This window comes from Dufourea novaeangliae, unplaced genomic scaffold (genome assembly GCF_001272555.1).
Source record: "Dufourea novaeangliae isolate 0120121106 unplaced genomic scaffold, ASM127255v1 scaffold228, whole genome shotgun sequence".
Classification (NCBI taxonomy): domain Eukaryota; kingdom Metazoa; phylum Arthropoda; class Insecta; order Hymenoptera; family Halictidae; genus Dufourea; species Dufourea novaeangliae.
The window spans coordinates 4,365,890-4,390,603 of NW_015374150.1; the positions used below are offsets into that span (position 1 = coordinate 4,365,890).

Sequence of the window (24,714 nt, forward strand, 5' to 3'; positions counted from 1 at the left end):
ATCTATAACTCACCAAAAAATGCATACGTCGACACAACCGCACTTGCATCGTATATTAAATTCTTCCCGCCAATTTGATAAGGGTATCAAAGTTTATGAAATATCTGACAGATATATTATTGAAAGATATATTAAATTACGAGTAACTTACGCGTTCTACCATAAATAACACCACGAGTCTTTCGACAACTTTCATCATCATGTAGAAACCAATTTAATCATAAATTTGAGCACTCTTTCTATACACATGCATTTCAATATTTAAAACTCATGATTCACTGTCAGATGCTGTCAGATTTAGTTCAGTACGCGCCACTAGGGAACGCAGCAGGCAAACTGCAAGATTACAAACTGCGCAAGAAACTTCTATTATACATAGCAAATATAGACGCGCGTCTGACATTTGCAAGGTGTCTGTATTGTGTGTTGTGAATGATGAATTAATCTTTCGTCGCAATGTCAAAAGCAAAAATATCTGCGGAATGGAGGAAACGCGTAAAGTCCGAGTACATGCGTTTACGACAAATGAAACGCTACAAACGAGCGGACGAGGTGAAAATAGCTTGGAATCAAAATCGCAAGGTTATGTCTGGTGGGTATGCTCTTTCATAACAATATTTCATTTAAAACTTTATCCAAGGGATACGAAACAAAAGTCTTATTTCTAATAAAAAAACAGTACCTCTTCAGTGAATAATATTTAATATGAAAGAGAAAACGTTATGTTACACAGCCCATTAAAGCATTGTATACATATATACCTGAGGCACTGTTTATCAAGCTTTATAATACAAACTTACTGATTGCATATTTTACGTCTCAATCAAACCATTAGAACTGTTATCAGTTGAACAAAAAAGATGGACCGATGGAAAAGCAATGTGGTTAGCCATGCAGGACATTCCTCCACATGTTTCTTGTATGAAAAAGGCAGAAATTACCAGCTCTGATGGAGATGTGCAAACGTGTCCGGTTAAAATTATTAGTGCAGTTACTCCTATACCAACCATGTACACCTGGGCACCTATACAACAGAACTTTATGGTCGAAGATGAAACTGTGCTACATAACATACCATATATGGGAGATGAGATTTTAGATCAAGATGGCACATTTATTGAAGAATTAATAAAAAATTACGACGGAAAAGTATGTTACCAATATTTCTTGGATTTCTTTTAAGATGATCAAATAAAATTTTTGTTACTGTAGGTTCATGGAGACAGAGAATCTGGTTTCATGGATGATTCAATATTTGTGGACTTAGTAAATGCTTTGGCACAGTACGAAAAAGATGACAAGGAAAGAGAGCATACAAAGAAAGGAAAAGAGAAGGAAGAGGATAAAGACAAGAGAGATAGTAGTAGCATCAAAGCAGAAGTTAAATCTGAAAAATCGTCGGAAGATGTTAAAACAGAAGTGAATCCATTTCCAACTATGCATATATTTAATGTGAGTAAGATGAATGTTGTATAATTAGTCTGCGTTACAAACATTCTTCCTCTCGTATGAATTTTAGGCAATATCCAGTATGTTTCCCGACAAAGGAAGGCCAGAAGAATTGAAGGAAAAATATATAGAACTAACAGAAAGATCGGATCCAAACGTTTTGCCACCGGAGTGCACACCTAATATTGACGGTGTGAATGCAAAAAGCGTGCCACGGGAACAAACGATGCATTCCTTTCACACGCTTTTTTGTAGACGATGCTTCAAATACGACTGTTTTCTCCACCGTGAGTACCATAACTGAAACGAATCGTCTTTGCTCGATTCGAATTAGGTAGTTTAATTTGTTTGCAATAACCACTCCAAGATGCAGCGTAACGGCCGTGCATGTAGGATTCTGATATTAAACCGAGCAATTGTTAATTACAATAATTTATGATTCCTGATTTATCGTAGCAGCCAGGGGAACTTCGCCGCAAGGTAAAGAACAACAGTCCATACAAGCGATCATGTCTGAACGAATGCATTTTTTTTGTCGTTTAGCACGAAGACATCATCAAGGATTCATCCTCAATTGTACATTCGTCGTTCATTGTTGCCTCTATTAAATTTTTCTGCTTGTTAAATGTTCGTTTTGTAATGTCTTTTCACTGAATTCGCACAATTACTTTCAGGTCTTCAAGTCTGCCATCCGGGACCGAACTTGCAAAAACGAAAAGGACCCGACCTGAAACCGTTCTCTGAACCGTGTGGGACAGAATGTTACATGCACTTGGTAAAAAACGAAAAATAACTATACTCTATCACAACGCAGGACCAAACAGATTCCTACGTCCGTTTATGTGGGAGTAACTCGCCTTTCCTTACGTAGGAGGGGATGAAAGAAAAACTGGCGGCACAAGCGGCTGACATAAAAGATGAGGAAAGCGATGAGAAACGTGGAGCTCCTAGAAAAGTACGAAAACAAGCGAGTGTGGATTCAGGAAACGAAGCAAGTAGCGAAGACAGCAATGATAGCAACAAATACAGTCAAGGTGGTGGTTGTCAAGGTAATAATAATTATCGTTCGCTACTAAAGACTAGAGAGGAAAGCGAAACAGAAAGAAGGAACCTAATACGAGTAAATATTTGTTTTGTCGCATCAGATTTTAAACAGAACGTCAACAAAGAAACACGACCGGAAGAGACGATGGAAGACCAAACCCAACCGGAAAATCAGGTGCCATTTACACTACTGGGTCTCGACAAACGAATTAAAACGGAAAATGAACTTTCGTGGACCGGTTCAGAGCAAAGTTTGTTTCGAGCTCTACATAAAGCTTTTCCCGGTAATCCATGTGCATTGGCACAAATAATGTTGACGAAAACGTGTCAGGAAGTGTATCGATTCGCGCAGAAGGAAGCCTCGGATATTCCAGCGATTGAAAACTTGAAGGACTTTACACCCCCGCGAAAGAAGAAAAAGAAACACAGACTTTGGTCGATGCACTGCAGGAAGATACAGCTGAAAAAGGATTCTGGTAATATTAATACAGAAAATAAACAATATAACAATATTTTGCTCGTTTCTCTAGAGCCTTAATGTATAATGTACATATTTTCTCTGTTCAAAGGTGCTAATCATGTCCATAATTTTGCACCTTGCGACCATCCAGGAAGACAATGCGACAACTCGTGTCCCTGTATACAGGCACAGAATTTCTGCGAAAAGTTTTGTCAGTGCAGCAGCGAATGTCAAAACCGGTTCCCAGGTTGTAGATGCAAAGCTCAGTGCAATACAAAACAATGCCCTTGTTATCTAGCCGTAAGGGAATGTGATCCAGATCTCTGCCAGACTTGTGGCGCTGATCAGTTTCACATTACTAAGATATCTTGCAAGAATGTCAGTGTTCAACGCGGTCTTCGTGCGTAACCAATCGTTTCTACACTGTGATCGATCGTTTCTGCATTGTGAAAATTATCAACTGTTAACAGTGGATAAAATAATTTTCAGATAAACATCTTTTAATGGCACCGTCCGATGTTGCCGGTTGGGGAATATTTCTTAAGGAATCCGCGGCTAAGAACGAGTTCATTTCTGAATATTGTGGTGAAATTATAAGTCAGGATGAAGCTGACAGAAGGGGCAAAGTATACGACAAATATATGTGTAGTTTCCTGTTCAATCTCAATAACGGTAAGAAAGATCGCGGAACCATTGAAACGTTACACACTCGTAATAACCCTTGAATTTTTTACTTACAGACTTCGTGGTAGACGCTACGAGAAAGGGAAACAAAATAAGATTCGCCAATCATTCAATAAATCCTAACTGTTATGCGAAAGTGATGATGGTAAACGGTGACCATAGGATAGGTATTTTTGCTAAGCGAGCTATTCAACCCGGTGAAGAACTGTTTTTCGATTATAGGTAAAGCTAAAGATTAACGTTATCAAAAGTGGCCATCGTTCGAACAGAACAATATTATTCTGTGTTTTGTTACAGATACGGACCAACGGAACAATTGAAATTTGTCGGCATCGAACGTGAGATGGAATTTTTGTGAAAAAATTGTCATTAATTTGAAAACGCAAGGAGAAAAAAATATTGTAAAAACTAAATACTTTCCGTATCGGGTACCTGATGCCATGAACTCATTGGATGAAAGCCTTACGTTTTACGTTATTATGATTCAAGCGACACATAATAAGAAACTTCCACTAGTGTTACAAGATATCTCGTCTCTCCAGTCTAGTGGAATCGGCAAATAAAACGTATTTGAAAAAATAAAGTTCTATTGTTCTTTATATTCTAGAATAGAACGCCACCGAATGAATTTCATAATTGTGTTTGCATTAAATAAATTTCGATGACGAATAGAACGGCCCGTAGAAAATAAGACTGAATGATGCTACAAGTTTACTTTCGACTTAGAAATCACGATTAATAGAATTTTAATGCATGCACACTATAGCATAAGGAAATAAAGGAAAAAGAGAAGCTTGAACAATGTAATACTATCACAATAAATATAAAAAGTATTCCGTGTATACTTTATCTGAACACGTGGCGGAGCTGGCAGGGAAGTTACGCTGAACGAATTATAGGAAAGCTTTGTGATAAACTTGGCTCGTAATTCGGCCAGCAGTTGTAAGTTTCGCACTCGGGAAAACGGTTGGTCCAGTGCGAGATATGTACGGTTGCGTCGCGCGTCGTGTCAGCTAACTTTCTGTTAGTCGAATTAGTTATAGGAATCGAATCATAGATCGTAGTGGAGAAACATTAAAAAGACAAGCCGTAAAAATTCAAATAATCGACGAGCAACGAGACTGTTGCTTCGGTGTCTAATTTACTTTTTTTTTTTAGGAAGGATCTAAATAAGTTGACTTATGTAAAGGTGTTGTGTGAGTTTCGTGGGTGCACGCAGAATTTAGAACATTCCATTTTCTTTCAGTTCGCTCGCGTTTCGAAACGCAATGATCGACTGGTCGGTTGGATCAGCACGCGTAGAAACACAGTTTTAAACAAAACTTTACAGTGATAGAAAACTTTTAATTGGTGACAGAGAAAATAAACCGAAGAGATTTGACCAACGAAATGGAAAAAAGAATGGAGGGAAATTTTGACAACAGCATAGCAAACGAAGGTAACAATCTAGTTCAACGATCGTTCATTTATATTCAATTTCAATGGATTATGAAGGAAACCTTATCAATGGTTCGAAAATTTTTACGTTTTTTTTTGTTTGCACTTAGGAGAACAGAAATTGAGTACGGAGAAATTTAAATGCTTAGCAGATAAATTGTAGTGTTCATTTTTAACGAATCGGTGAATATAAAAACGCGGGAACGCAATTGACAAATTACTACAGCTTTATGCTGCCGACACAACAAAGAACTAATAATAATGCGGTTCAAGTTATTGGTCCTCGATCGATCGATCATTATTAAGGTGACAAAAATTGAACAGCTGCGATAGAATAAAAAGATTGAATTTCTATCTCATATCAACGATCGATACGGATAATAATAATTGTTGTCTCGAGTGGTCTCGCGCGTGAACTTGAACTGGAATTAGTAGCAATTAAGGATGAGACCCGTCTGCGAATACGATCTCCCTGTTGGCTGTTCCGTACGACCACTGCGAGATACAAATCACCAATTCGATTCTAAAGATACTAACACCTGTAACAATATTTAGGCGTACGCAATTACGACCATTTCATGCATTCTTTCCAGATGAAGTTCAAAAACAACCACATTCCTTGTTTCCATAAACACATCTATGAGGGTACATAAATCCTCGTCTCCGAGAAGACCAGAAAATTAAATGATCTACTACGTGTTTCTGCGATAGAAATTATCAAATGAAATTATTCACTCTGCCACGGTCTTATTCGTATCAATTTATTTTGGATACAACTCGCTATTAATAAAGAGGTAGGACGCGGCGGCGGTTGCTTCCGTTCCCGACTCCGCCTCTACCACCTCCGGACACCGTTGACGTCGTTCGACGCGAAATTCTAACGTGAATCGATCGACGATGTTCCGTGTATGTAATTATGCGCCGGTGGATGTACACGATACATATGTAGAGACGCAACCGCGATTCCTTTTGTACCGATCATTGACACCTGTTCTCCGATGAAACGTCTTTCTAGGGTATACGCAAGAACAATAGAATGTGTAGTGCGTCCCTAAGTCCCCTGTTAACGATACTTCGCGACGCACGATGGAAGAATCTCTCCTTGTTTGTTCTATGCTAATAACTTCTTCATTTACCAGTAATTACACTAAAATATAGTACAGTTTGATCGATGTTGCTTTCTAGAAAAAACGAAGGAATGCGCTGCGAATGAAATGAACGTGAAGGAATTGGAACAGCTTCGCGACAAGTACGAGGGAAAATTGACAGCGTCCCTGTACACCGGTACTCTGCTGGTCGCTCTGGTCGCCTCGATTTTAGCCATGGGAGTTCTTTGCGCCAGCAACTACCGGGTAAATTTACCTCGTTTCAATTGTCGTTTATATCGTATTTTTCATTGTTCTCAACGAATGTACCAGCATCACGTATGTATACCCAAATACGCGTCGAACGATAAAGAAAATGGAGTAGGAACAATATGTGTAAAATAGCAAGAAGATGACGAAAATCATCGAGTATCGCAAACGGAAGACGAAACGATGGACCTATATTCCTTTTTTCCTTCTTAAAACTTTAATATCGGATGACGTAGTAATATGTCTTTTTTAAATATGAACTAGAATACTTATTGTTAGCAGAAAATACGGAAAACTCAATTTTCGTATATGTAAAGTTTGACAAATGAAAGTTAAGTGGTAGTTTCTGAATATTTTTAAAACATCTGAAGTTGTATATTTGCAAACACGAAAACCCTCCCACTAGGTAAATATTAATAGTTCTTCTGTTTGCAGGATCTGTACAGAGTGGTCGTCCCTGCAACAAGCTTAACGATAATGATCTTCGCTTCGTTGAGTTTGTTGCTCTTGACACAGCTGCCAACCACCGTGACATCGGCCAGAGCCAGATTTCTCATAGGTTTCGCTTCTTCCGTGATCCTTGGATTCGGAATTCTGACCTTGGAAGGCTCGGTGCCCTTGTTCGTTGCGATCCTCGCGATAATCGCTGTTCTACCAAGAGGCACTCGACACACATCGACAATTCTCGCGGTTGTCTTTATCGTCGTGCATGTGGCCAGGAAATTCACATATATCACCTATTCGAATTATTATGAAATAGCCGAGGTATTCACAGTAAATCATTGATGAGTGTTCGAAGGCTCCCCAGCACTGATTACTGTAAATCTTCGATTAACGCTCGACACTCGGGACTGCTTTGGAGCATTTAACGGAAAGAGACACGACTTCTACACTTCATGAACTACATTTCGGGCCGAGCTTCCAATAGTGGATAGACAAAGGAAAAGTATTTAACGTAGAGATCCTTCCGAGCACTCATCGATAATTTACTGTATCTTCTAAATACAATTTTAGATTTGTGCTTGCTTCGTAATAATCTGGTTCGTTTCTCGTTTGTCTAGATATGCGGTGAAATTGTGTTCTTAATTGCGGCAGTTCTCGCGGGTTCGTACTACAGTATTTTAACCGCGATCGCTCACAGTCGAACGTTCTCCGGGACAAAAACGGTGATCGAGTCCAGAATAAAGTTAGAATGCGAGAGAGAGCAACAAGAACAATTACTGTTGAGCGTTATTCCGGCCTATATAGCAGCCGAGGTGAGTTTCACTCGACTATATTTATACGCGCACGCATAAGTACACAACATGTACTATGCATATATGTATGTACGTCAAAATGATTGAAACAGGTAAAGAGGAGCATTATGCTGAAAATGGCAGACGCGTGTCAAGAAGCTAGCAGACATCAGCAGACCAGATTTCACGAAATGTACGTGCAGAGACACAATAACGTTAGGTGAGTCAACGAAAGTTCAAAATCACAGCTACATGTAACGAGGAACGACACGGTTTCACGATAATACCCAGAAAATCATCTTCTATTTCCACTTACGCACGAATTAGCATTCTGTACGCGGACGTTGTGAATTTTACACCGCTCTCGGAACAATTGTCTGCCTCAGATCTGGTGAAAACTCTGAACGAACTGTTCGGAAGATTCGACCAAATTGCACAGGTAAAAAAAGAAAGCATTCGGTGTCGCGTATGTATCGTCCTTTGCACATTTTCCGCGAAGAATCGAACTGGAGGACCCGTAAAAAAAAATATTTTGCATGCATTTTGTAGGATAATCAATGCATGAGAATCAAGATCCTGGGTGACTGTTACTACTGCGTTTCAGGACTACCGATCTCACGGCCGAATCACGCGTACAACTGCGTGAACATGGGACTGGAAATGATCGATGCGATCAGGTGAGCAGATACAAAGTGTTTTCTTTGCGTTTCGTGATTCCTTGAAGTGTTGCAAACATTTGGCTGTTCACACGCCGTAGATTCGTACGCGAGGCAACGGGATTCAACGTTGACATGAGGATCGGGATACACACCGGAAACGTTTTGTGCGGTGTACTGGGTCTACGGAAATGGCAGTTCGACGTATGGAGCGACGACGTTACACTGGCAAATCACATGGAGAGCGGCGGTTTACCGGGGTAATATCTCAAAGAACAAATAAATAAATTATATACATTACGAAACACAATAATCTATCAGTTGCAGTTTTCTGATCATTTTGCTCGGATTCCTTTTTCCATAGGAAGGTACATATAACCAAAGCTACCCTACTGCAACTGGGCAATCGTTTCGAGGTAGAACCAGGCGACGGAGAATCCCGTGAGAGTTACCTCGCTCGTCACAATATTGAAACTTTCTTGATAGTGCCGCCGAAAGTGAGACTACAATGCAAAATATTAGGTGTACCGATTAATTCGTGGCCTTCTTTTGATAGATTTGATGTTCATTTAAAAATTTCTTGAAACTACTCCCTATGACGTTCTACGTATTTGCGCCATTTCTCGGGCAGTTTTGAGTAAATAGTTAAAGGTGGGGGCCACGAATTAATTTGTACACCTAATAAAACAAATAAAATAAGAATAAAACTCCGTAAATAATCAGACAGCTGAGTAGTTATGATCTTTTCGTGTTCCGTCAGAAAAGCAACCGAGAGAATTGCAACGATGATAACGGCAAGCAAGGATTAGGTCGCCCCACTTCGATACCAACGAGGTAAACCTGACATTCTCAAATTCTTTTCGTACACTTCAGAACGTGATATGTACTGAATCAGAAAATACGATAGATATTTAAATATTTTTCTCTTCTTCTAAAAAGATCGAGACCAAGTAGTAAAATGACCAAGTACGTCGAATGCTGGGGCGCGGACAAGCCGTTTGCTAATATCGCGGAAGCTACCCTCGCGAAGAATATCGGTCTGACGGTAAGTAAACAACTTATACTCTCCTTTTATTCTCCAAAAGAATGAAAAAGACATCGATTTTTCTGGATTACCGTCTGTTAATCGATTAAACAATTCGATGACCTTGGAGCTAGACTAGCAAGCAAACGATTTTGATAGAAAAAAACCTGAGGAAAAGATAGACGTGACAGATGAGATGGGAATACATGACAGAAGAAGACACAGAATCACGGCAAATTTCTCGTTTGATTTTTTCCAGAGTATCGCATTGATCGAATCGAATCTTTTAGCGAACAATAATTCCAGCTGTTCCGTCGACATAAAGTGAGTTGCCTTCCATTTTTTATTCTGTAACCTTTGGCGAAAGTAACGTATCGTGTTCTGATCGATGATACGTTTACGGGTTCGTGTGTGACAGACGCTGGTGCAGTGGAAACGGTACCGAGGGTATGTCTTCCTACACTTATCGATTCACTGATCAAGCTCAAGAACTTCGATTCCGTGAACAGGTCGATGAACAGTATCTTTGGTACCTGCTGGCCTCCGGCACAATTTACGCAATGATTTTCCCCATTCAGATTATTTATTCGCCAAGGTAACGTGAAATTTAACAAACGTGTATCTTATGCGTTCTCGAGCGTAAAATTGCAAGTACAACAAACACATATTACAGAAGTATTATAGCTTACGGCTGCTTCGTGATTGGTTCGTTGTCCTTGGTCATTTTCACGGCGATCTCGTGGTTGACTGGCAGAACCAGAACCAAGGACAACGATATTAGAAATCGATTGGCTACCAGCAGGGGTATTAAAATAACAGCATACTTGATTACGGTGCTCCTGTCGACTGTTTCGTCCATGCTTAGCCTGATCGATATAGATCAGACGAATGGGTATGATGTCTTGCCGGTGCGTGTTAGCTAGCTGAATCTTTCCTTTCTTCCTTAACGATCTTTAATTACTTAGAGACTAAGTACAGACAAAACGTATCGCATAAATGATGTTCTTCACCTTCAGTTGTACATCTATTCCACGGTAATGGCACTGATCGTTGGGTGGACCCACTTGCGTGTCGGTTTCTTGCTCAAATTCTGTGTAATGTGCGTCTCCGTGACAATGATTCTCGTAACGTTGTCACAGTTCTCGATCATACGGTTGTTCCAAGTGGTCGGAAACGATGGGTAAATATGAGAATCCTTTCTAGTTTTTTTCCCTGATCCTTGTGACTTCTGGTCAGAAGTAATAATGAAAGGTAGATGATAAACTCCGAGCAGTACATTTCAATTTGCTTTTATGTTACTTTGCAGATACTATCGCGTTCACCGTTTCCTTCAAGCTGGATATTTACTCACACTTGTCTGTCTCGTACTTCACGTTTTGGACAGACAAGTCGAGTACACGTCCAGGATTGATTTTCTGTGGCAGAGTAAACTGAAAATCGAACAGGATGAAGTAGAGACTATGAGAGGCATTAATAAGATACTCCTTGAGAACATATTGCCGGCTCACGTGGCGGAACATTTCTTGACAAATACTAGAGCCACACAGGTGGGACGCTACTTCAAACGTTAAGTAAGCAATTCCAGAAAATCTTGATTTGTCTTGTCTTTCTGGTTGCAATAGGATCTTTATCACGAAAGATACAGTAGTATAGCAGTAATGTTCGCGTCTATCCCTAATTACAAGGAGTTTTACGATGAAACAGACATAAATAAACAGGGACTGGAATGTCTACGGCTTCTGAACGAGATTATCTGTGACTTTGATAAGTTGCTGCTTAAACCGAAATTTTCGGGAATCGAGAAAATCAAAACTATCGGTAGTACTTACATGCTTGCCTCGGGTCTCAGTCCAGGGAAGGAAGACACCGATGGAAAGGTAAGGTTGCCATCTTGCTTCGTCGAACAACCAGAGATATTATTTTGATTTTTCTTTCCACATGTATACTACACATTTATAAGGCTGTATTTCAGCCTCTTTCGAGATACCGGCTTAACATTTAGGTATATCATTCGTCGACTTTTAGGACCCGTTGAATCAACAAGATCACAATGTGATCATCCTCGTCGAATTTGCTCTCGCTTTGATGACGATTTTAGATCAAATCAATAAAGAATCGTTTCAAAGATTTAAACTGAGAATGGGTGAGTTTCAGGTCAATTTATTACATGTACAATGATGTTTCTATATACCATTTCTCCACGTTTATCCTTCCTTTCTACGTGCAAAAGGCGTCTCTCCATTTTCTTTATCTCCATACGTATTTTTGTTTTTCTCGTTAAGGTTTGAATCACGGACCTGTGATAGCGGGCGTGATCGGTGCCCAAAAGCCTCAATACGATATTTGGGGGAACACCGTAAATGTAGCCTCGAGAATGGACAGCTGCGGAGAAATGGGAAAGCTCCAAGTCACCGAGGACACGGCCAAGATTCTGATGGCAGCTGGATACGAATTAACTTGTCGGGGACCGACTCACGTTAAAGGAAAAGGAACATTGACCACATATTTCCTGAAAACCTCCTTTGACAACAAAGAAGATGATTACTAGTTCACATAATAAAAATACAAAGAGAATGAACACTACAAAAATACAGGACGATGAAAGAAACGAAACGAGAATAGCCACGAATACGAGATCAAGCGAATGTACAACTTAGCCTAACTTAAAATAATGAGAAAAGAACGTTTTATTCGCTAATCGTGGTCTTGTTTTTAATTTCACGTTTAAATTTCAAAGAATCACTATTATTGATGCGACTACCAAATTACTAATCTGTTTTTATAATTGTTTCAGTACCGATCGAGAAACGACTGGTGGAACAAAATCGTCCGGGATTGCATTTGTGTTGCACGAATTGTGTGGTATTTACATTTTTTAAGCGTAACATGCGAGTAAAAGTCACTGGTCAAACACAATTACAATGATAACAATGTAGAGGAGGGGGTTTAAGACGGGTGGCAGCCGGATGCGCGTTTATTAGAAAGCCAGAATTTTAATCAGAATCCATATTTTGTTAGGAGTCCGAATGTGTAGAAGTTAGGCGTAACAGAAGCCTTGATTTTGCAAACACCACTCGGGTTGCAAGCTCTCAGCCGCGATTCCTCTTGTTACGTATCGTTCCCTCTGTCTAAGCATTCTCTGCTCAGCGTGAATCCAAGTCGAGTCTGGCTCTGCCCATAATCTCTCGGCAAGCGCTGCGGCTCTAGGCCAAATTTTCGAATCGGCCGATGCACTGTCGGCTTGCTCTGTCCACAGAGCCGCTTCTCCTCCTATTATAAAGCGTACGTATCTCCCCTTTAATTTACTCGCAGACTCCTTGGAAAAATGACAACGAAAACCTTTTCAAACTAAAAGGATACATTACCCAATATGAGATTTTTCTTGGTATAGAGATGCTGCGACCGAACTATCTTCATGGGAGAATTATCGTAAACCCTTTGCCAACCTTTGTATGGAGCGCACCAGTTATTGCCATCGCCCACCCAAGCCGCGAAACTGAAACAATGAAAGTACAGAAAGGAAGAAAAATATGAGGGAAGAGAAACGATTCGCCGAACGGTAAGAAAGTTTCAAAATATTTGCTCACCCACAGTCCAAGTAAAGCGCATCGTAATTCGAAAAGATTACCCTAAAATTGTTTCGCAACAATCTACCGATAGTGGGATCGTCTTCGCTCGTCCAGATCTGTATGATATACTTGCTGGGATCCAGATATTTAATATTTTCTGCGCTGGTCAAACCACTTGTCCATAATACCACGGGAATACTTTTCCCGTCATTAGCATTAATCACTTTCTCCAATGCTCTACTCTGAAAATAATCCCAAAGCTTGTAGAAACTCGATTCCGACAGATTCCAGCCTTTCACGGTTCGCATCCAACTTGTAACGGCGGCCGACGAATTCCAACAGTTCAAATTCACTTCGTCCCCGCCCATATGGAAAATGTCCGGTTTGAAATCCCGCATCATGTCTTTGTATATTCCTTCGAGAAGTTCGTACACTTTTTCACTGGTCGGATTAAGTTGACCGCATGGTGGTTCCACGCAATATTTTTTCCAGGGTTCTGCTTTGAAACAGACGAGAGCATCGTCGTCCACCTGAAAATCCATGTATGTATGACAGAACACTGTACTACCATTGACAGTACGCACTATTGCGTTAACGAGGCTTCACGAAAACGAAACATTTACCCATTGCCATCCCTCCCCCACGTGAGCGGGTGCATCGAATTCCGGTAACACTCGAACGCCTCGAACGAGTCCATATTCAACGATTTCCTTGACATCCTTCTCGTCGTAGATCTTCTCGGCCGTGTAAGAACCAAATCTCGAGAATTCCGGCCACGTACGGCTGACATAAGGGAAACTCTGGGAATCGATGATATGCCAGTGCAAAGTGTTCAGCTTCGTCATGGCCATTCCATCGATCGTTCGTAATATCGTTGATTTGTCGATGAAATTACGGCTGGTATCAAGCAGCACACCGCGGTAAGGATAGACAGGCCTGTCGGAAATCGAGACCTCGCTCGGAATTTGAATCTGATTCCTTAGATCGTCGAAAACAATCAGTTGGCTTAACGTTTCGACGCCGTGACGTGCGCCAAAGTATGATTTCGCTGTTATCGTTGCATTTAACACCTAAATATTACAAATAGAGAAAAGCATACAGCTGTTTCGGTGATCTCATATTTCGATGTCTAAATTATTTCAGAGACTCGAGTTAATCTCTTCCGGACAGAAAAATGAAGAATCATTAATTAATACGGAATTATACAACTACAAAACAACCGAATGTCGATTGCGTATAAATTACCGATGATCACATAATCGGTATCGACTGGACAATACTCCGTTTCTAAATAATCTTCTGTATTTCGATGATCTTCTCGTCAGTCGCTTGTCCACCCGTCCCAAATTCCAATCCCCTGTTTCTACCGATTATTATCAGTCGTTTAACTGGTCACGCGGTTCACCTTGGCTATACACCGGATATTTTTTGTCCCCAAATATTTTAGAATAGAAAGATCGAAACGAAGAAAAGGAGAATAAGTTTTTTTTTCTTCGAAAGAATTGGCAATCTCACCGCTTTATCCACCTGGGTAACTGCTAATGTATAACTTTCATCCGTGTCAATGGTAAGCTTAACGTTGCTGTTCTCGAGGAATCCTGCGAATCGAATAAACATGCCTGCACCACCACTTTCCGCCAATTCTCTGACAGATTTCTTCGCATTGTTTCGTAACAGAATTACATTGGCTTCCAGGAGGTATCTAATTTTCGTGTCAGTGTCTATGTCTGCCATTGAGATTCGATCGGGATCGAGTTGAACCATGCTTTTGCTTAAAGACAGGTGACCTGTTGGTGCGGGCCATAGCGAACTGGTTGCGCCGCAAAACAATTCGCATACTTCCACTGAAACCGGTACACTCGTATTCTGTGTTATCAGTTCTTTCTTGCAAAGGCCACCCTCGCATTTGTAATGCCATGGGGAACTACGGAGAAATTTAATACCGTTTTAAAATGCTATATCACAAAGAACCGTCTCGGTTTGCAACTCTACTACTAGTTACGGGAAATACTACTTATGTTGATGGAAAACATAATAAAATAACATGAAAAATTATGTAAAGTAACGTATTCAATTTTCCAATGATACACATTCATTTCGTTCAAGTCACCCACACAGTTGTACAACACCTGCTTATTGCTTTCACCGTGATAAGAACAGACCACGAGTCCTGATTTCTAATCAAACCGATTCGGCCTGTCAAAATACGATCGTTCTTCTAACAATTAACGCCGTCAATAGCCATGTGTGGTTGCATAAAACTGTCTTACTCGTATGATATTATGTCGTGTATGTATTTATCGATAATACATATTATTGTACGCAATTCGAATACGTCGTATATGCACGCAAACTTATTGTCTCATCTTGAATTTCAATCTAATTGTAAATTTAGCGTTAAAACAGTGTAATAGAAAGAAGGCAGGAGACTTACCGATACGAATCCACGGCGTCAACCTTGACCTTAACTTGAACAAGAAGTACAGCAATTAACAACGCAATCATACTTTCTAACCGACAGCTACGATCGAGATTGTTGCACCTCGTGTGACCACACGACTTTCTTCGAATGATTTTATCCTCCTCTTCGCGCAAATATGAGACCGTCATTGGAAGGGGAATTAAGGAGTGGCGTGTCGTCGACATAGCTTGTAATAAATTTGGAAATCTACGTGTATACAATTATAGAAAAAAGTAATACCATTAAAATAACTTCTTTAACATCTTCAGTTCATATGCATGTCTTCTATTTAAAAAGAGAAACTTCTAATTGTACAACTAAAATAAATAGAAACGATATATTGAAATTTACCAGCAGGAAATTCTATTTCTAAACAAAAGCATTGGAAATATAATAAACTATGTTCCATGTTCAATCATAGGCAAATCTGATGTGTTGTGCACTATTTGTAACTAGTGTCTTATGAACTATACTTGCTTATCTTGCAATGAATTCTTCTAAACATAACATCTTTGAAACTTAATCCTACAAAAGATATGGACTGATCATTATATGGTTTGTAGAAGCTTTTTCTAGACTCCAAATTCTAAAATATAAAATCTAGAGTATACTAAAGAGTTAGTGGAGAGGCACAGAAATAGACATAGGCATCATTTTATGTAATTACTTTTATTTGTTTATTCGTCACCACGTATTGCTCGATATTTAGCCAATTCATGTGGAAATACTCTGGTCAATTCTACGAGCATATTTGCTTTGAATTTCCTATAAGCATCAATTTTTCCTTTAACTTGCTCATTTTTGGTTAATGCTTTTTCTATGCAGTCTTTTGTATACAGCTGTGGATTTCTGCCCTGATCGATATAGCTGAAAGCATATACAAGAAATTAGAACTCTAACATTAGTTCTTGTTTATAGGCTCCAATGAAATTAATCTATTGTACATATACTCACTCGAAAACTTCTAAAGGTACATGAACATCTTGAACCTGAGACTTGAGCTTATCTATCTCTTGTAGACCATTTACTAACCCTTGACTGAAAAAAGTGAAACAACATGTTTATATAACACTAACACAGCATATAATACGTTCCGTTGACATATCTTTGAACAACAATAATTAACCTGTTTCTCGCACGAATGAAAATCTAACATGTTCTCTGTTTTTTCAAAAACAAGTTGTGTCAAATTAACATAAATTAAATTCACGTATTATAAATTAATTGATACTCGAATAACACAGGCAACCGTTAGTGTAAACAGAGCAAGTTGACACTACTCTTTAGTACATAGACGAATCAGCATCAATTTACTACAGACGTAATGGGTAAGAGGCAGTTACATATGATACTTACATTTTCTGATTTAATACATTTTGCCCTTGAGGCTGAAAATCGCTCACTATAATACGTATCTGCCTTACATTTTCAATAAAAAGTTCCAATTGTGTTTCTAAATTCTCCAATGCAGACGCCATGTTTTAGCCTTCATGCACCTTCATGATACGCATCGCCAATGGCACTGCACTTCGTGAATTAATATATGAGTGTTGCACATGTATTCTTTTATTATACAGACACATGTAGAAGTGAGTAGCACCATCTCGCGACAAGCATGTGGTAACTTGTGATAACTGATTAGTGCTCGTCGTCCTCGTCATGGTTGGTGATGGTGGTAGCTGGTTGTTCTTGTAGCTCGTAGCTCGTAGCTCGTAGTCACAATCAAATGTGATCAAATGTATATGAGTTGATAGGAGTGTAATCCAAAGTTTGTTGTCGAACCACAGTAATAACTTTTATAACTACTTATTAACGGATATATTATAACAATAAGTTTCTATATTTTATTAATAATATGGCTCTGAATCATGTAGTTGTAGGTAAGTTTGTATTCATTTCAAAAGTTCTATCCGATTATTAGATTATATCACAGATAAGATTATATAATTGTTCAGGTGGAGGTACAGGTTTTATCGGAACTCATATAATAAAATCACTGTCTCGTAAAGGTGTTTCGTGCACATGTATTTCACGAATGCCTGGACCTAATCGCATATCATGGGTAAGGTAAAGACCGGAAAATACAACAGCTGTGATTAATGTTGCTGGTCAAAATGTGCTTGATCCTAAGCAACGGTGGTCAGAAGGATTTAAACAAAATGTAGTAAATAGTCGGGTGAGAACAACAGAATCTTTAGCTAAAGCAATAGTGAATACAAAAGCAAATGTTTTTGTAACAATTTCTGGAGTAGCTTATTATAAACCCAATGCTAATATTGAATACACAGAAGAAAGCAAGTGTGAGAAATACGATTTTTTATCAGGTAAATTCTATATTTTATAATTAATTTCTTCCAAAAATTGTATCATTGCATCGATTTGATATAATCATTTTGTGTGACAGAACTTTGTCACAAATGGGAAGCAGCTGCGCAACTTCCAAAAGATAATCTCATTAGACAAGTTACAATCAGATCAGGTGTTGTGTTAGGAAAAAATGGTGGTATGATTAAACAGATATATTTGCCATTTTTGATGGGTTTGGGTGGCCCAATTGGTAAAGGAAATCAGTATATGCCTTGGATACACGTAACAGATTTAGTTGATATGTTTCTGTTCTCACTTAGAAATAATAATGTACATGGCATATTGAATGGGGTTGCTCCACAGGTGAATAATTTAAATCCAGATTAATGCACACTTGTATGAATCTACATACTTTATAGATTTCATCAATAGATTGTGACAAACAAGGAATTTACAAAGGTATTTGCATTGACAATGCGGAGACCTGCTTTTATTCCAGTTCCATCCATTGTTCTGAATATCTTGTTTAGCAAAGAACGTGCAAAAGTTAGTAAAAACCATATGTGTGATATTATTTGCTATTGTCTAGTGAAAATGACACCAGCTCTGTTTCAGATTATGCTGGAGGGACAAAAAGTTATACCTAAACGTGTCAGAGAATTAGGGTTTCAGTACCAATATCCCAATGTAAATTCCGCGTGCGCAGAAATACTTGGTAGAAGTGTGTAACATATTTTAAATTAGATACCACTCTATTTCATACTTAATATTGACGCGTAATTATATGTGTTTATTTACTGCAGTAACAACGCGTAAGTGGGTTTAGGTGTCCTTAAGTATATGCGCACGCGCGAACATGCATTAATAGAAAAACTAAGATGTATAATCTTAATTTATGTACAGAAACACATTGTTAAATGTATCTTTTTTATACACTTCTTGAATTACGTTATGTATAAGTTATTCTTTACAAGATTCAATAATCGGTAAACTTTGACTTAAACAATGGAATTTACACTCCTCTAAGTTATAACTACACGATGATAATTTTTCCGAAGTAGGTAACAGTATCAACTTAAGAGATAAATAGTACGAACACTTGAGTCTTCAATACGATTACTTTGGAGTAATTGTACCAGTTGAATCAGACAGTTTAATTTGATTTGCATGTAAAAAGAAATGTATTTCTTTTCTAAGTTCTTGCAGTTGTTCTCTAGTGAAACCTTGCATACTTAAAGAAATTGTTCTTCCATTTTTGCAAAGTATAAACAAACCCATCTCGATAGAAACTCCGACGTATCTGATGTCACTAAGTTTCATCATAGTACACATGTTCTGGCCTGATCTCAAACATAACTTGTCTATCCAGGTGTATTTTTTAATAATAGCGGTATCCTTGTCCGTATCTAATAGCAAATCTTGATATTCTCCAAGTGCATCCAAACCGAACATGATCCCTCCCAAGAATAAGATAATCCGGTGAAGTATACTTTTTGTGATAGGCCAACATATTTCAATGAAAATAATTACTGTCACTAAAACGACAAATGTAATGTTTAAAGTTTCAGCTATACTGATACGTAACCCAAACGTATACATGTACAAATAACATGTACATATGGTACAAGATTACAGAGTTTTCGAACGATTATATTGAAATGTAATTGTGTCTTACAATTGAGCAAAGATAATGCGATAATTCCTGGTTTTCGACAAACATGAATTTTTCGTTCATTCATAGTTATAATTTGAGGCTTCGTAGACAGAATCATGTTACGTGAAAATTTCTCACGCTTCTATGTACATGACTTACTTATACAGCTGCATATAATGGAAACGAAATGAATTTAAATTATGTCTAGTCGAGAGAAAATTTGAACCTGCTTTTCAGTTGTTAGTGTAGATATCGCTACCCCAAAATATAGATTCAAACCATCAATCACCGACTAGGTATAGGATAGACCTATCATCTTATGGGATTTCGTGTCTCATGTTCTGAAATACCGATAGTGTAAAAAATCAGGGATTTTCTGCTCTCGCTCGGTACCTAGTACCTATTGATACCTAGTCGGTGCATCAATACATACAATCCTTCGCTCTCCACAAGAATATAAAAAATTTAATTTTCGCGCCCTATGCGGAGTAGTGTGGCGCCATCGGTGGCTGAACGTTGAAACTACTAGCTAATTGGTAGGTCCGAAATTTCGAGTCAGTTAAAGACCATAGACATATACAATAGATTGTGCGGTCTTATGGTAGGGCTGAAGTCGACATAAGAGAGAAAGAGTAATAACTGGAGCATCTTCTTCTCTTTCTAATAGAGTTGTTGGTGGGGGTTTCTGCTAGGATGTGGTGGAGGCATACAGTCGCTTTCTCCCCACCCTTTGCAATGTGCGAGCAAGAGAGAGAATTACTTCGACTCGCCTTCAGCTCTACCATAAACGCGCAGTCTAATATATTTTATATATATATATCCAATGTGTGATTCTCGCCACAGATTATCGTTGTATAGACGGGAATGTTGTTTTTCCTAGTGTCTCTTAGGCGGCAAGAGTAGGAGGGTGAACAAGTATTTTGTCAACGATGTACACACACGTACACAATTGAAAAATCGAAGCAGTCAGACAGATTGTAAAATGGCGCGTGGTACAAGAACAGCTGTTATTGTTTACAGATAAACATTTTCTGTAGTTAATGTCGATGAAATATTTTCGTGGTACGAGTATCTTGCACATAGATGTTAACGGTTGTAACTGGCGATAAACTGAAGGATATCTTGTGTGAAATAAGAAAGCAAAAATTGTCACGATGACAGATCAGTTTGATGGGTAAAATAGCCTGTGCGTAGAGTGGTGGCAGTGGTAGCGACGTTGTAATAGTGGTGAAAATGATTGTGTACCTATCGAAGAAAAAGACTGCTCAAAGAAATTCTTCATGGAAAAGTTAATGAGATTCGACGATGTGCTGCTGGCGATAATGATCAAGCGACTGCGAACTGAACTTGTTTGGAGCATTTCTCACGGGAGGCGAGAAAATTAAAATATATCTGTTAAAACGAGAGAAACGAACAGAGAAGTAAGTTGCGCTAGAAAATCTGAGCAACGCTTATTTCTCAAAGGCTTAACAGTTTCTTAATTACGGTTACGTAAAAGTGTGAATAAAGTAATCGACGAAACAACACATCCTAATTAGAATTTTCATTTCATTTCGATGTAATTACATGCATACATGTCGGATATTTTGTTTCCGAAGTTTTTAAATAATCTAAGAAGTTACTTCTATAACGGTACTCATCGTTCATTTACTTATATTTTTGAAGTACTGGACTATTTTCTACAACTAAAAGATGACCAAATATCGTCCAGTATCGCAACGAGTCTCCAGTGATAATCATCATTTCTACTACTTGTACGAGGTTAGAATTGATCGACGTATTTAGTTACATTTTTCTTAGTTTTATTCGTATTTGTTGCTTATGTTTTACAGCTAAAGAGGCACACAATTTTGCCTGTAATTATGGCAATTAAAAGCTAATGCGATTCAAAATAGACCCATTACATACTTTATTATGTTTCATATTCCAGTTATATATGTCATTGTTGTTGTGATATTACTATATATTACGCAGACTACAATCATAATACTCATGTTTACAAGTTACTTTTGTCTATGTAGTTTTATATCTTCTTTCATATACCTATTTGTATTGCATAGATATTCTACATAATAGTAGGTTATCATTATTAATTTTATTACAATGAGCTGAAGAACAACAAAAGTTATTAATAACATGTATAATATTTTTCCTCTTGTGTATATTATGCATCTGCTCAAGATTATTTTCTTAATGTCAGTACATATTTCTTAGACATTAAACGGAGGCTGTATGGATTATTAACATAAGAATTTTGTCATATAGGTGTCACCATGAATGCCAGAACTCAATTGTTTGAATTAAGTATGGAAGGCAGACAAGTGGACGAAGCTGTAGCAAGTATCTTTCACAGTGTTCTTTTTCATCGAAGTCTTGGTAAATTTAAGTACAAACAAGAAGGCAGCTATTCAGTAGGTACCGTGGGATACCAAGACGTCGACTGTGACTTTATTGATTTTACTTATGTCTGTTGTTCCTCCATACATCTGGATCAAACTCTGAAACGTGAAATATCGGGTTTTTCCGAAGCTTTACGTTCCACCGATAGTCCAGGTTCTGGCCAAATATCCTTGGAATTCTTTCAGAAGAAGAAAAATCGTTGGCCCTTTCAACCGGAATGCATACCATGGGAGGTATGGACTGTACGTTTGGAACTTATAAAATTAGCGACAGAGCACGAACGACAGATATGCAGGGAAAAGGTTGGCGATCTATTAACAGATAAAATTCTGTACATAACAGAAGTAATGAATCGACACGATTATCTTCCTAAAATGCCGAACCAAGCTGAATTGGATCTGATCTTTGATACATCGTATCCGGATATACAACCTTATTTGTTTAAATTATCCTTTACAACGTCTAGTCCGTCGAGTACAACAATGGGTAACACGATGAAGAAATTGATCAAAGAGACATTATCTATTTAGTTGTAACAGTTTGCGATAGTTCGTTGTCGCGATGCATCTACGACTTAATTCCCTTTAAATTAAACTTACTTGCCGTATGGGAGTTGTTTCGCTCTGAGCTTTAAGTTTTTCGTTGCATAAAACCGATCCGTATTTGTTTCTATGATTCTGTTACGATTACTGGTCGAAGATTGGAGATTAGGGATTAAAGATTAGAGGCACAAACTATCACGTGTCTCTCGAGCACGTATTTCAGGGCACCATATTCGGCTCACGTCCATCTAAATAAGTTCTGTATCGACGATACTTGTCAGGAACTTTGAACAATTACTGTTGCTTGGACCTGAAAAATTGATAAAATTTCTATAGTACAAATGAGGAAATTGTGTATAGCAGTTACGTTTATCCATACCTATTATTCCGCATATCATCCGTTATACGAATTTTGTGTGTCACCTATTATACCGACTGTACCGATTAAATAGTAAATGACCCTTTGTTAGTTCGAATTTATTCATATTTTTAGCATTCTTAGTAACTCAAGAATTTATAATAAAAAAGAGTTCTCCCTGTTTCTCATTAGCATAATGTAATTTCAGAAATGTTCGTCTTTATTCCTCTGAAAGCTTCATTATAATAGTAGAAGCGTGTTATTGTAAATACATGTGGCAGTGTACGATGTCTGTTGTAGAAAAAGGAAATTCGACCACCAACAAATTTATTTTGACGAGTGAGGCTCTCTTAATATAAAAAATGTTATTCTCTATCGTATATTTTATTTATACGGCACTTCTATTGGGACAATTAGAGCATTAGGTTAATTATTATTGGTCCTCCAAAATGAAAGTAGAAACTATAAGTGGAAGAGGTATTATGTTTTAACAGGATGTTGACATATCGACCGAAAAAGAAACAATTCAAATGAGAATATTATCCGATACATAGAGATGGTCCAGTAATTGATTCTTGATTGATCGTTGATTCAAGTTTACAAAGTAGACCGTGCATATTATTTGCGATCCGAAAAAAAAAATGATTTTTCGTCACTAAATCGTATCACAGAGATTCTTAATGAACTTAATGTATTAAGTATTACATATTTTGCGCGTTAAACGGTGGCGTTAAATAAGCAATCAAATAATAATGTTAAGCGATGATGTATGGTATGATATGGTGTGGTATGGTGAGGTATGGTATGCGGGTACACATTGGAGAAAGTTCGAAGGTTGTTGCTTGAGCATGGCATTCTCTTGTAAAATAAGAAACAAAATGTTACGAATTTCTCGCAATGAAAGCATTGCAAATAGTGTTTCGATGGAATTTTCGAAAGTTTCATGCCTTCGCATAAAAAAAATTTTTACATTAGAGAGAATCGACAATTAGGAAATAATAACTATAATGTATGGATAGCGTGTGTCGAATGAAAGGGACAATGCTGTTGTTTATTAATTCGAAACGTACCTTTAACATTTCGTGTTTCTACCGCGAAATAAAATAAGAGTAAACGAATTGAGAGAAAATGTAACTCGAGGAAGAAAGATTTCTGTTTATGGGTCAAACATTTGAAACAAGTTTGATACATATAAATGTACATAGAAAATCATTTGGTAATTATGACTATCACGAGGCAAATATTTGTTCTTCGAGGATCGTTTTTTCCTTTTCGTGCGACCAATTGTCAAAAATATGCATAACGAAACGCTTATTTCGTTTTATGCGATGAAAATTTTCCCGAATGTTTTGTAACAATCGGACGCTATCTACATTATACACGGTTGTTCGTTTAAATACCTCGCAATTCGTCGTGTGGTTCGGTATTCTTCGAATTTTGAATAACCGTAACGTGTAATTATTAAAGGTAGAGGGTAATCTCGCGCAATTCACAGGTTTGTCGTAAAATGGCTGTGTGACGCGGTTGACGTTGATCGTGTATACGAGTGGGTGGTTGCATCGTAATGTAATAACGATGACAGACCGCAGACCAGATGATCGAGTTCCAAGAAACGAGTTTGGGTATCTTTATAAGGGGCATCAATTTTCCGAATGTTATACGATAGCGTTACACCGAATTCGAATATTTCCGGCGAATCGTTGCGCGATGATAAATAAACGTGAACGAACGTTAACGGTTAACGGGCAAGATTTAAGTAACGAGATGCGTGAATTTATTAAAACACATGGTACGTCGTACGTATACGTAAACATCTATATACGAAGGTGAGGTATTTAGCGAACGCGCGTAAATATTCGTGTACACAAAGGGATAGCGTGAAATGTATTACAAGTGCATAGAATGGAATTGGAATTATAGAATAACAAGAAAAAAAATGTGTGCGAAGACAGGGTGGAAGGGATACGTGCGATAAGAATGACTAGACGTACAGGTGGTGCAATTTAAAAATTTTACGGAATAGTTGTAGGATAAACGAAGAAATAATAACGGGCGGCATGATGATATATATGTATTTAC

The 24,714-nt window shown here is 38.1% G+C and overlaps 7 protein-coding genes across 9 annotated transcripts; 4 read left to right on the forward strand and 3 right to left on the reverse strand.

Annotated features, from left to right (window-relative positions):
* The first annotated feature begins 456 nt into the window (after positions 1 to 456).
* Positions 457 to 4,311, forward strand: LOC107191590 (histone-lysine N-methyltransferase E(z)). 3 transcript variants are annotated; one of them, XM_015580652.1, is made up of 12 exons: positions 457 to 592; positions 836 to 1,149; positions 1,213 to 1,452; positions 1,520 to 1,736; positions 1,906 to 1,929; positions 2,124 to 2,224; positions 2,321 to 2,498; positions 2,595 to 2,969; positions 3,063 to 3,353; positions 3,443 to 3,625; positions 3,694 to 3,859; positions 3,935 to 4,311. In XM_015580652.1, the coding sequence occupies exons 1-12, from the start codon at positions 457 to 459 to the stop codon at positions 3,993 to 3,995; spliced, it is 2,286 nt and encodes a 761-aa protein (XP_015436138.1). In that variant the 3' UTR covers positions 3,996 to 4,311. The 3 variants fall into 3 exon arrangements, with proteins under 3 accessions (XP_015436138.1, XP_015436139.1, XP_015436140.1); XM_015580653.1 differs by having other exon boundaries at positions 848 to 1,149; XM_015580654.1 differs by lacking the exon at positions 1,906 to 1,929.
* On the forward strand, positions 1,295 to 11,965 carry LOC107191589 (adenylate cyclase type 2). The gene is made up of 19 exons (XM_015580651.1): positions 1,295 to 1,328; positions 6,281 to 6,426; positions 6,865 to 7,194; positions 7,491 to 7,685; positions 7,778 to 7,884; positions 7,992 to 8,103; positions 8,214 to 8,341; positions 8,422 to 8,580; positions 8,685 to 8,817; positions 9,081 to 9,154; positions 9,260 to 9,365; positions 9,604 to 9,668; positions 9,763 to 9,939; positions 10,018 to 10,258; positions 10,361 to 10,524; positions 10,651 to 10,891; positions 10,967 to 11,221; positions 11,370 to 11,487; positions 11,627 to 11,965. Exons 1-19 carry the CDS (start codon positions 1,295 to 1,297, stop codon positions 11,890 to 11,892), a joined length of 3,051 nt encoding a protein of 1,016 aa, XP_015436137.1. The 3' UTR covers positions 11,893 to 11,965.
* Positions 11,966 to 12,381: 416 nt separating this feature from the next.
* Positions 12,382 to 15,418, reverse strand: LOC107191568 (chitooligosaccharidolytic beta-N-acetylglucosaminidase). The gene is made up of 6 exons (XM_015580630.1): positions 15,348 to 15,418; positions 14,429 to 14,837; positions 13,537 to 13,983; positions 12,932 to 13,443; positions 12,710 to 12,840; positions 12,382 to 12,614 (listed from the first exon to the last, which is right to left on the reverse strand). The coding sequence occupies exons 1-6, from the start codon at positions 15,416 to 15,418 to the stop codon at positions 12,382 to 12,384; spliced, it is 1,803 nt and encodes a 600-aa protein (XP_015436116.1).
* Positions 15,419 to 16,051: 633 nt separating this feature from the next.
* LOC107191749 (mediator of RNA polymerase II transcription subunit 10) lies at positions 16,052 to 16,877 on the reverse strand. The gene is made up of 3 exons (XM_015580850.1): positions 16,731 to 16,877; positions 16,329 to 16,412; positions 16,052 to 16,241 (listed from the first exon to the last, which is right to left on the reverse strand). The coding sequence occupies exons 1-3, from the start codon at positions 16,850 to 16,852 to the stop codon at positions 16,052 to 16,054; spliced, it is 396 nt and encodes a 131-aa protein (XP_015436336.1). The 5' UTR covers positions 16,853 to 16,877.
* A 352-nt stretch (positions 16,878 to 17,229) lies between these two features.
* LOC107191702 (epimerase family protein SDR39U1) lies at positions 17,230 to 18,410 on the forward strand. The gene is given in 5 exon segments (XM_015580800.1): positions 17,230 to 17,254; positions 17,330 to 17,698; positions 17,779 to 18,044; positions 18,114 to 18,227; positions 18,297 to 18,410. Coding segments are annotated over 5 exon segments (888 nt in total).
* A 382-nt stretch (positions 18,411 to 18,792) lies between these two features.
* LOC107191703 lies at positions 18,793 to 19,453 on the reverse strand. Its single transcript, XM_015580802.1, has 2 exons — positions 19,357 to 19,453; positions 18,793 to 19,216 (listed from the first exon to the last, which is right to left on the reverse strand). The coding sequence occupies exons 1-2, from the start codon at positions 19,451 to 19,453 to the stop codon at positions 18,798 to 18,800; spliced, it is 516 nt and encodes a 171-aa protein (XP_015436288.1). The 3' UTR covers positions 18,793 to 18,797.
* Positions 19,454 to 20,731: 1,278 nt separating this feature from the next.
* On the forward strand, positions 20,732 to 22,265 carry LOC107191743 (autophagy-related protein 101). Its single transcript, XM_015580843.1, has 3 exons — positions 20,732 to 20,756; positions 21,001 to 21,096; positions 21,601 to 22,265. The coding sequence occupies exon 3, from the start codon at positions 21,609 to 21,611 to the stop codon at positions 22,263 to 22,265; it is 657 nt and encodes a 218-aa protein (XP_015436329.1). The 5' UTR covers positions 20,732 to 20,756; positions 21,001 to 21,096; positions 21,601 to 21,608.
* The last annotated feature ends 2,449 nt before the right edge of the window (positions 22,266 to 24,714 follow it).

Excerpts from the sequence above, each read along its gene's own strand:
- LOC107191703 (XM_015580802.1), bottom strand. The coding sequence starts at position 19,453 with ATGATTCTGTCTACGAAGCCTCAAATTATAACTATGAATGAACGAAAA. Across the intron at positions 19,217-19,356 it reads CGCATTATCTTTGCTCAATT|TGACAGTAATTATTTTCATT; the intron begins GTAAGACACAAT and ends TTGTCGTTTTAG.
- LOC107191568 (XM_015580630.1), bottom strand. The coding sequence starts at position 15,418 with ATGATTGCGTTGTTAATTGCTGTACTTCTTGTTCAAGTTAAGGTCAAG. Across the intron at positions 13,444-13,536 it reads TGGGGGAGGGATGGCAATGG|GTGGACGACGATGCTCTCGT; the intron begins GTAAATGTTTCG and ends ATGGATTTTCAG. Across the intron at positions 12,615-12,709 it reads CAAGAAAAATCTCATATTGG|GAGGAGAAGCGGCTCTGTGG; the intron begins GTAATGTATCCT and ends GCTTTATAATAG.
- LOC107191743 (XM_015580843.1), top strand. The coding sequence starts at position 21,609 with ATGAATGCCAGAACTCAATTGTTTGAATTAAGTATGGAAGGCAGACAA.
- LOC107191749 (XM_015580850.1), bottom strand. The coding sequence starts at position 16,852 with ATGGCGTCTGCATTGGAGAATTTAGAAACACAATTGGAACTTTTTATT. Across the intron at positions 16,413-16,730 it reads AATGTATTAAATCAGAAAAT|TCAAGGGTTAGTAAATGGTC; the intron begins GTAAGTATCATA and ends CACTTTTTTCAG. Across the intron at positions 16,242-16,328 it reads GTACCTTTAGAAGTTTTCGA|CTATATCGATCAGGGCAGAA; the intron begins GTGAGTATATGT and ends ATATGCTTTCAG.
- LOC107191590 (XM_015580652.1), top strand. The coding sequence starts at position 457 with ATGTCAAAAGCAAAAATATCTGCGGAATGGAGGAAACGCGTAAAGTCC. Across the intron at positions 2,225-2,320 it reads CAGAATGTTACATGCACTTG|GAGGGGATGAAAGAAAAACT; the intron begins GTAAAAAACGAA and ends TTCCTTACGTAG. Across the intron at positions 3,860-3,934 it reads GAACTGTTTTTCGATTATAG|ATACGGACCAACGGAACAAT; the intron begins GTAAAGCTAAAG and ends GTTTTGTTACAG.
- LOC107191589 (XM_015580651.1), top strand. The coding sequence starts at position 1,295 with ATGACAAGGAAAGAGAGCATACAAAGAAAGGAAA. Across the intron at positions 6,427-6,864 it reads TTTGCGCCAGCAACTACCGG|GATCTGTACAGAGTGGTCGT; the intron begins GTAAATTTACCT and ends TTCTGTTTGCAG. Across the intron at positions 9,155-9,259 it reads CCCACTTCGATACCAACGAG|ATCGAGACCAAGTAGTAAAA; the intron begins GTAAACCTGACA and ends TCTTCTAAAAAG.